Here is an 11,221-nt window from a genome sequence, read left to right on the forward strand (position 1 = left end):
TTTATAGAGGTGGAGGGCTGCAGAGCCGTAGTGGTGGCACACCTGGTTTTGGCGGTTACGAAATCGTGGGAAGTGTAACCGCCAGAGAGTTTATTGTGGGAACGTGCAGAATGTGCAAAAAGAGACGTTGGGGTTCGTTTGAACCGGTCTCGTTCGCTCCGTGCACCCCCCCTCGCGGAGAAGGGGTGTGTCTCAAGTAATGCTGCCAAACGTGGAGTTTGGGCTTTGGATTGTATTGGGCCTAAGTAATGGGCCAAAGGTCCTTTTGGCCGGTCCAGAACAACCAAATAAGTGAAAAAATTAATTTGCTTAAGCCTTAAAGTTTTGGATGAAGCATTTCAAAAAAAAAGTTTTGGATGAAGATGTGAGATTATAACTTGCGCGGTTGCTCTTTCTCCAATGTGTTGATCCACATCCGTGTCGGCTTTCGCAGAAGACCCAACTATGGTACCATATCCCGATTCAACATTGTGGGAGAGCGGGAGTGGGTCTTGGTGGTGGATTATATACCTAATGCCTTAAGACTTTGGGGGAAGATGCGATAGCAATCTCACTTGTGTGGTTGTTCTTATCCTAGTGCAATGATACATCCCAATGTAGGCTCCCACGAAAGTTCAAACATTATGATGATTTGATTGTTAGTCATTTGTTTATATTTTTGTCTTAAATTTTAATTTTTAGGTGTCATTTGCTTTCATGTACTTTTTTATTCGATTATTTTAAATTCCTACACTTTTGTTATTTGGTGGGATGTGACAATGGAACAATATTGATATGTTTTTATGAGTTTGTAAAAAACATGTTTATTTGACATTTTAAATTGATGTGACATTATTTAATAAGTCTAATATTTTGATAAAATACACACTTCTTAGTTTTTTTTTCCTTATCATTTCTCTGAGGCTCAAATTCCTTCTCCTTCTCCATTTTCTCGTGGAAGAAAGGAAAAAAACATCTCCCTATGAAACAACAATTAACCCACATTTTCTACCATATTGTGTCTCAGGCCTTATTTGGCTATCTCACCTGATCATAGACACATAAAGTCTCACAGTTACGGAGAGATGTATGTTAATGTGTCATGTGCGAAACTACTACCATCAACCCACCTTTCTTTACTATATTGTTTCTCCGCCTCACCTTATTTGACTATGTCACCAGATCACAAACGTAGAGAGTCTCAAACTTAAAGGAGATATGTTAATGTGTCAATTGTGACTTACATTTTCACATGCGATCCAAGAGTTGGTGTTGAGAAATATATAAGTGAAATGACCATTATACATAATGTCGTAATGTTTTGGATGATGATTTGGCGTCAATCTCACTTGTGTGGTTGCCCTTAGTCTGATATGATGATCCAATCCATTGTAGGCTAATGTTCGATCTAACCCATTGTAGGCTAATGTGCAATCCAACCCATTGTAGGTTGTGGTGATTATCTTCACGATTACTATTATCTTTTTAATAATAAGAATAATAATACATAAAAAAAAAGAGTGAAGATCTATTTTAACCCATAAAAAACTGTGCAATTTAATCCAAAAAAAATAAAAGAAACTTTATTCAGTAGTGAAAAGTAATTGGAACTTTTGTAAAATAAAAATAAAAATTAACAGTTAAGTCTTTCGAGTTGTATAGAAAATGACCTCTTAAGGTTTTGTTTCTAGATCAACATCATCCTAATATTGCATCAATTTTTTTGCTAAATTAATTTTTTGGTCTCTTGCATTATTTTTAGTTTTACTTTGGTCCCTTAAATATTTGTGTCTGTCATTATGGTCCATTAAGTTACAAATTTTAGACACTTTAGTTCTTTAATTTTGTTGTTTCACTTTAGTCCATTAATGTACAAACATTAGATATTTTTATCCCTTAAGTTGGCCATCTGAACATCGTAGTTGGGCATCACGACCTGGATCACAATAAGATGTGGTTGTTGGGTGTTCCTTTGACCAGATTTGCCTCATTGAAGGATAGAGGCAGTTGTTTCTTCTTCGTGAGAGAGTCGGGGAGACAACATTTCACTTTGTTTTCTCGTGAGGTAGCTGAATGAGAGTTCTCCATATTTTTGGAATTTGTCTCTGATGGATAGGGCAACATGTGCTCGTTTCTCGTTGAAGGTGAGAGTCTCGAGGAGGACGACATTGGAGGCGAGATTATCCAATCTTTTATTTAGGTTTCACTTTGGTCCCTTAAAAAAAAATTCATTTTGGTCCATTAAGTTACATATGTTAGCCACTATGATTCCTTAAGTTTTTTGTCTCACTTTAGTCTCTGAAGGTACAAATATTAAATATTTTGATCTCTTAAATTTAGAATTAGTAACTTAGAATAGACTTATTAATCATAATAATATTTTAGAAATAAATTACTAAAATTTATCAATATTAGTTAAATGCAATTTAATGAGTTATCATTATCTGTTTTTTTGGGGTAATATTACCAATTACCATTATCATTATCAATTTTTTGCGTTTGAATTTCAAAATTCAAAGAAAATAGGAGAAATGAGTAAAAAAAAAAGTGAATAAGTGGGTTGTTTAATTTTTTCCTTGTGTGAATTTGAAATTCAAAATTAATTTGCTCAATTTTTTCTCCGATTAATATTGATTTGTTTTACTATTTTACTAATCGACAATCAATGCATTCATTTCTTGTTATTTTATTTTGGTGGTGTTTCATTTCTTGTTATTTTGAATCACAAAGAAATGAATATGCTTTAAATATTTTCTTTCAAGTGATGCTTTTACCCTTTTTGTTGACAATAATTAGTAATCTCATTTATGAAAATGATGCATTAGTGTATCTCTTAAAACTTGCCACATATACTTTTACATTTTTTTTAAGCACATAAACGTTTATATTATTTTTTGACAAACGCATATACTTTTACATGTTACTTCACATTTTGTTGACAAACGCATTTTGTTTGTCAAAAAATAATTTAAAAGTATATGCGTTTATATTATTGTGAATAGAAAATAGCGAAAAATATGTATTCAAATTTTTATTATATTAAAATAGACCCACAATATTTTTTTTTTCCAAAGTGTGTTAGATTATTATTTTTTTGATAGATTATTAGAAATAATTTTTTTTTTGAGGGAGTAAAGTGTAGACTTTAACATAAGAGGGGAGGGGAAGGTAATTCAAACTTCAACTTCTCTTAAGGGAGGGGAGCGAGGGGAGTGTAACTTACTCTAAAAAGAAATTTCTATGATTTTGAAATTTTGATGTGGGGGATTTGACATTATAGATACCTTATGGAACAAAGGAAAAAAAAATAGCTTCAAATCTATTTAAATCGATTTTTTTTATAAAAAAAAAAAAGAAAGAAAAAAAAGGAAAGAAGGTGCAGGTGAGTTGGGCTTCGGGCTCACCGGAAAAAGGGCAGACCTCAAGGTTATAAAATCCTTTATAGAGGTGCTCACATATCATCAATAAAGAGGTCTTCACATCAGCAACAAAAAATAAATTCGCGAGGTGAGTCAATTCCTTACCAACTGAATCAATCTTCATTGACTATTTGAATCACAATCTTTTAGGTGCAATTCTATATGTCAGAACATTTATTATTAAATTGGAATTTTGTTTTCAAATATGTTGCAGTATTAATATTTTTATTAAGAAAATTTATAAATTCTTAAAAACCATGAAGTTTTGTTAGGTACCGATACTCCGTAAACAAAAATTATTCAAATTTTAATTTAATCTTATAATTAGATGATTGATAAATACCAAACTAAATTTTAAGTTCACCATTTTGTTCGCCGGGAAAAAAAAAGGATTGAAATTGACAAAAGGAGGTCAAATTTTGTAGCATTGGTATTGAAACACAAATATTAAGATACCATATAAAACCTTGTAGTACGTATGTACAACTTTAACGTTAAGAACCGTGTTAGTCCACTTTAAATAATTTAGCACATAAACACATCTCATAGAATAAAGCATATTTTAAGCAATAATATTAAATTAAATTGCACAATGATAAGTGTTTCACCCATTTAAAACTAAACTAAATAGAAACCTTTACTATGGAGTGAAATTTGTAGGTGTTTGTAGAGAAATTTACCTATTGAATGACCTTCTCTGTTTTTTTTTTTTCCTTTCCGGATTTCATTTAATAAATAATATTAAATGTGATAAAACCCCTAAACTTCTATTACAAGGATAGCAATTATCAAGCTTACCATTAATCAATAAATTTTTCAAACTAATTTTCTATATCATGTCGCAATTTAGTTTTCTTGGCACAACTTGAACGCATACCAAGTTCTTATTATAATTTTAAACTCATATTTGAAACACCACTTAATTATCAATATTACATTCTGAATTTTATTGTATTTTACTAACTATCACACACTTGCATCTAGTGTACTTTTATCTACGAGCAACTCACTAGTTTTTCCATAACTAATATGTAGAGAACAAAACCAGTGGATTGCTTGTGGGTTATTTGTACTACATTAAAAGCATTTTAGTACTACAACGTAGATCTATATGGGCCAACGACAGGTGAGACATATATTAAACTCTTTGAATTTATAGTTTATAAATTATATTTTAGTCTTTCCACTCAAAAATATATATTTTTCATTCTTGAAGATACCTTAGATTTTATTAGATGGTTGCAAAATTGCTTTCAATTGGACCACCCACTTAAATTTTGCTTTGGATGGGGAAGGAAGGGTGGCTAGATTGGGAATGAAGAAAAAATATATTGTACAATGGAGGATTAATTTGATCTAAAGGTTAACAAAATTTGTCACTAAAAAAAAAAAAAAAAATGCTTGACTGTCCACGCTAGTCTTTGCTGAAATTCTAATAGTTCTAAAACATAATTTTTTTCGTGCGACGGAAGGGACAAATATCTAGTATGTTTAAACACAATACACAACATAGATTGGTCAACTTGGTTTTTCAATCATTTTCAATCAAATTACTGAATTTGGTTTTATAGTACTCATAACAGAATACGTCGTTGACTTATAAATTTCTGGTTCTTGTTTCAATAATATTTACCAAAATGAAGTGACATTAACATCAAAAAAAATTTAAGAGATGGAGTCTATAACAGACAATTCCCCTGCTACCTTCAAAACTTCTTCCCTGTTCGGAACGATGATGGCTCCAAGACGTCGCTTATCCTGATCAACAACTACAATTTGTTGAATTATGCTGCTCCTCATGGCAGCTTCTTCAAGTTCAGACGGTTCAACATTTTCACCTGTTGAAAACACAATAGTGTCTTTAGCACGGCCATCCACAACAATCACACCACTAGAGTTGACTCCGCCTAGTAGAATGATGGGGAGCAATGCACCCTAGATGACAAGTATTCAGCCAACCATCCTTACCCAAGACCTGGTTTGTAGCTAATGGATTCTTGTAGGATAGTATCCATTCATCACTGGTGGACCGCTGACTTTCAAAGTGCGCTTTGAACCTGGTGGAAGAACTTCACCAGTTTCAGAATCTACTACTTTGAATTCCGTGTGCTGAACTGGATGCCCAACAGATCCAATAAAATTACATCTAGGTCGTCAAGCAGCAATAACCGGTGAAGTTTCTGTTAAGCCATATCCATTTTGCACTTTCACTCCAATTGCCTCGAAAAAAATTTCGACTTCCAAAGGCAGACTACCGCCCCCACTTATTCCAACATCAGTTTCCTGAATACTAGCAATAGGTTCAGCGACTGAATTAGCCTGTTCTCGTAAAATCTGCAGCTTCTTCCGGTGATTCGACAATTTCTCGGCAAAATAAGTGGTTAAAATGGGGTTTCCAACTTTATGGCGTAAATGGATATCTGAATGTATCGGAACAGCTACCGCGTCGGTTTTGGTAAATGGATCTCCTACGGATGAGTTCCCTTTGGAGAGGGGTTTGCGGCAGGGTGACCCTCTGTCACCTTTTCTTTTTCTTCTAGCTGCGGAGGGCTTCCATGTGTTAATGCAATCGTTCATTGCCAACAATTTGTTCTCGGGTTATCAGTTGGGAAGGTTTGATCCGGTAACAGTATCACATCTTCAGTTTGCAGACGACACTCTAATTGTGGGTGAAAAATCGTGGGCTAATATTCGGGCTATGAGAGCGGTGCTCATTCTTTTTCAGGACTTGTCTGGGTTAAAGATTAATTTTACAAAGAGTATGTTGGTTGGGGTGAATGTTTTGGATTCTTGGTTAAATGAAGCGGCGCTGGTTTTGAATTGCAAGGTTGGTTCTATCCCGTTTATGTATCTTGGAGTGCCTATTGGTGGTGATGCTCGTCGTTTGAATTTTTGGGAACCGCTTATTAAGCGAGTTAATTCTAGACTGTCCGGGTGGAGTTCCAGATATTTATCATTGGGGGGCCGGTTGGTCCTGCTGAAGTCTGTCCTGTCATCGTTGCCTGTTTATGCTCTTTCTTTTTTCAAAGCTCCATCAGGTATTGTATCCTCTATCGAATCTATTTTTAATAAATTTTTTTGGGGGGGGAGTGTAGACCACAGGAAAATATCTTGGATTGATTGGCAATCTATTTGTCGGAGTCAGGAGGTTGGTGGCTTGGGGGTTAGGAGAATTAGAGATTTTAATTTAGCCTTGTTAGGGAAGTGGTGTTGGAGATTGTTGGTAGATAGAGAGTGTTTGTGGTTTAGGGTGTTGGCTGCTCGATATGGTGTGGAGGATGGTCATGTGAAGGAGGGCGGTCGGCAGGCCTCTGTATGGTGGAGGGACATATCGGCCTTACGATCAAAGGAGTGGTTTCAAGGTAATGTGAGTCTTGTGGTGGGAGATGGGAAAAATACTCAGTTTTGGTCCGATATTTGGGTGGGTGGTACGTCGCTTAGAGTCCGTTATAAAAGACTTTATGAGTTATCGATGCTGAAAAGTGAATCTGTTTTTAGTATGCAATTGTTAGGTTGGGGGATTGAAGGGGGGGCTTGGAGTTGGAGGCGTAGATTGTTTGCGTGGGAAGAGGATTTGTTAGGGGAGCTTAGGACTTTACTTCTAACTGTTTCTTTGCAGACTGACAGGGGTGACAATAAAGTGTGGCGGTTGGATTCTTCATCCGTGTATACAGTCCGTAGTGCTTATAATTTTTTAAATGATTATGTTCCTGCTGATCCGGTGGTGTCCGTCTCCTCTTTTTGGCATAGAGATGTTCCCTTGAAGGTGGTGTTATTTGCTTGGCGTTTGTTCCGTGACAGGCTCCCTACCAAAGATAACCTTTATCGTCGTCATGTTATTCATTTTGATGATCAGTTGTGTAATGGAGGGTGTGGGGAGGTGGAAACATCGCCTCATCTTTTGTTAAATTGCTCTTTTTTCGGTTCAGTTTGGTCTCATATCCTTAGGTGGCTTGGTGTGGTCACGCCTTTGCCAGGTGATGCTAACAGTCATTATTATCAGTTCGGGTTTATTGGTGGTGTGGCCAAGACAAAACGATCCATTTTACAGGTCATTTGGTTTGCAACAGTTTGGGAAATATGGAAAGAAAGAAACAACCGGATTTTCAGTGACAAATATTGCTCTATTCCGCAGGTGGTGGACAAAATTAAGTCACTCACGTTCACATGGTTGAAGGGGAAATACGCCAGTCTTCCCCTTAATTATCATGGTTGGTGGCTTAGTCCGTTCTCTATTCTTGGAATTGGCTAACAGTTTTTTTTCTTTCTTATTGTCTTTTGGTGGTTGGCATTAGCCTTGTAAATATTTCTCAGATAATTGTTTGTACTCAGGTGTTACTTCTTTAGCACACCTTGTGCTAGGAGGGCCTATTTGTTGTGGTAATGATATTTCATTTTAGCCTCTTCAAAAAAAAAAAAAAATTCGATTGTTTCCATCATGAACCCTAATTGGTTGACATCTCCTGTTCTGATTGTTTCTGTTGTTGTAGTTGCGGTTGTAGTTGTTGCGGTTGTTGTTGTTGTAGTCAATCTTAGTTGTCAACGCTACCATCTGATATGTCAAAGCTTTGACGTCCGCAATTATACTGTTGATGGTCGCGGTTAAAGCCACGATTATCGTCACCGGTTGATCTCCCATGGCTGATCACGTTAGGAAAAGAACAGAGGAAACCTGCTCTGATACCAACTGACGCAGTACGGAAGCAAGAGTTAGCAAGCGCGAAACCTAGATTGAAAAGAACATGTTTGCAAGCGATAAGCTTGTGAAAATAGGGTTCCGGGATCCACCAGAAGTTGAGAAAACTTTCTAAAATATTTTGATTTAATAAAAATTATCCTCTTAAGCTACTACTTTAAGCTTAAATAGGGAAATAACAAACCCTAATGGGCCTAAAAATAACAAACTGAAAACAAATTAGAAAGTTCTAGATAATTAGGTTGAAATAATAAATATTACTAAATTACTAATAAAACGCTCCTGCATCAATAATGCATCTCTAGTATGGAATAAATGATTATACCTTCAAGCAAGACATTGAAATTTATGATTTTAAAACTGCTTTTTACACGCAATTTTTTTGTTCTATCACTTTTAATTAAATATATCTAAAAATAAATCATTTTACCTTAACTTACCGTTAATTAGCTAGAATCACTGCCACAAATATAATGATCTTTTCGCCTATCGAAAATACAGGCTAACAATCTGGCAACAGGCAATGTAATTAATGATCTTTGATGGTGTGCGTGAAGAGATCACAAATTACATAAACGTTGCTTATGATCAAACAGTTTTCAAATTGCACCATAAGGATTGCAATTTAATTCATTCAAAGCATAGAAGTTTTTAGTGGATGCAGTCCTTGAAACAAGAACATTACATGCGATTAAACTTAGAGTTGACCTAATCTCAGTGCTTGAAACTTAAGAGCGTGTTCATCTCTGATATGAGAATTGAATTCCATAAGTGCCAACAATTCTTGTGTTGGGTCGGTCCATGCAAAGCTTGTCTTTAGCCGAATACCGAGTTTTTTTTTCTTTTCTTTTTTTAAAAAAAAAGAAGAAGAACAATATCATATGCACTTTGATGTTAATTAGTTCAATATATTCATCAAAACGTACACTTAATTGGTTCTCCAGTTTTAGATTCTTGTTCCTTATGTTCAATTCCATGGATGTTTTACACTGTTATTAGATGAACACTAGTTTCTACTAAGAGAAGCAAAATCTTGCTCACTATTAAACAACAACAATGTATATACCAGTTTTATATATCGTGTATTCAATCATTTCCATATATTTGTTTACACATTAATTTGCTTTGCAGTAATTTCTGCAACGATTTAACAATGACCTCTGCATGGAATATCATATCGATCATATCCTGTATGAACAACATTAGATTAATTAGACCATGCATGAGGTTTGATATTGTAAAAAATGATAAATGAATTAAACTTACTGAATGTATTCAACATTGATATTTGCATTAGGGAAGCGTGAGATAGCAGCAAATGCTTCAGTTGACATGTGGAAAGTGGGGCATGAAGATCTTTTACAAGTAATAATATCAACAACTTTAACATCGATACTACTACCACCTTTGCATGGCTTATTGATTCCACTTACACACCTTATTCTGTATCTCCTTCCACATGCTGCCCCATTATCCCACAACCCTTCATTCACTGCCACAAATATATTTCCTGGTGGAAACTGCTGTCTCCTATTCCCATCACAAGCTGTAGCTGCACAATCAAACATAGTTATTATGTAAGATAGTCTCTTCCATGAACACAAAATCAATTATATATACTCGAAAGAGAATTGCTAACAACACTCGCTTTGATATTTTAATTTTAACAAATCAATATTATTATGTGAAATTCATGTGGTTCCAAACATTTTAAAAAATTTAAACATATCAAAATCAATTATACTCATTTAGAATTACTTATGCCATTTCCAATCGGTATCATTGTAGTGGTAGCAAAAGAGATCGGTATCCTATACGCGATGCACTAAAGTACAAGAGAGGTGTTGATATTTAATGTGGAAAAAAGTTGTTCTATGATAATGATATATCATATATATGTAGGAGTAAGAAATATTGAATGAATAAATGGTCTACTCACGTATATATGGAGGACCATAAGAAGAAGCAGTACCAACATCTGCAAGAATAATGCTCATTTGTTTGAGCAATAGGCTTGAAATTATTACAAGGGTAAATGACCTCATTATTTTTTTTTCAGCTAAGATATACGCAGGCTATGGTTTTTTGCTTGATGGTGCATCAAGCAAAAAAGACCCTGTTCATGGAAAATGAGAAAGGGATTTTGTAGCTTAAATAAACAAACAAAAGAAACGACCCACCAAGATCTTAAAATGGGGTATGAGAAAGCATGCAAGACCCTGTTCATGCGTGAGCTCCATTTTTTTTAGGGGACTTCTATGACGTAGTCAAGAAAATGACTTTTTTGATTAATCATATAACATCCATCACCCTCCACCGTTTTATTGGATCTCATACTTCTTTTAATACGGGATTTCGATGAATTGACCTACTCTTCAGGACCATTTTAGGTAATAATATAAACTTCAATTGGTAGGCTATATCTATGAACAGATCAGAAGAGACAAAAACATATATTAGACCACAAAAACCGTTTTCGTTTTTTCTTCGCAATTTTGTAAAAATTCAATTATAGGGTTTCAGTTCAACTGCCACCAAAATTTAAGCAATCACATTCATATCATTTTAACCCGTTACAATAAAAACATATTCAAATCGATCTTACCTTATGTGGTGCGAGTAATTCCGTTCTGAATTAGCTGCGAAGATGGAGCAGATGATGAATTTTGGAGAAGAGATGAATTTTGATTAAGCAAGACGGTATGGAAGGTGTTGGAGCAGTTGAATTTTGGAGAGAAAGGGAGGAAGAAATCAATCTGGAATTTTGATGTAGCTACTAAGGAATTTGGAATCATTCTCACATTCAGTTTGTGCTGCAACCCTTAAAAGCAATTTTCTCAATTCACATGTTGTAATTTTACTTGATAATTGACCGATGCAATCAAGCAAGCAGTGATGGGCGACAATGGGGAAGATGGAAGTGGTCGTATCCAATTTTGATGCATAAGTTTTACTATTAAAAAATAAAATAATAATAAAAATGTTTAATTTTGATTTAATCAGGGACACAATTGCAATAAGTAAAGATATAGTGGCACACCGTATGACCAAATGTGCAATACACTATATAATATGACGTGGCATGCATTAAAATACAAATGCTCAGTGATTGGTTAAAATATTAACT

General features: G+C 34.8%; 1 protein-coding gene across 1 annotated transcript; it reads right to left on the reverse strand.

Annotated features, from left to right (window-relative positions):
- Window positions 1–9,137: 9,137 nt before the first annotated feature.
- Window positions 9,138–10,213, reverse strand: LOC146913447 (EG45-like domain containing protein). Its single transcript, XM_085719711.1, has 3 exons — window positions 10,034–10,213; window positions 9,361–9,646; window positions 9,138–9,282 (listed from the first exon to the last, which is right to left on the reverse strand). Exons 1-3 carry the CDS (start codon window positions 10,137–10,139, stop codon window positions 9,276–9,278), a joined length of 399 nt encoding a protein of 132 aa, XP_085575837.1. The 5' UTR covers window positions 10,140–10,213; the 3' UTR covers window positions 9,138–9,275.
- Between the last annotated feature and the right edge of the window lie 1,008 nt (window positions 10,214–11,221).

Source organism: Medicago sativa, chromosome 6 (assembly GCF_051527215.1).
Source record: "Medicago sativa cultivar Bolivia chromosome 6, Bolivia_mono, whole genome shotgun sequence".
Classification (NCBI taxonomy): domain Eukaryota; kingdom Viridiplantae; phylum Streptophyta; class Magnoliopsida; order Fabales; family Fabaceae; genus Medicago; species Medicago sativa.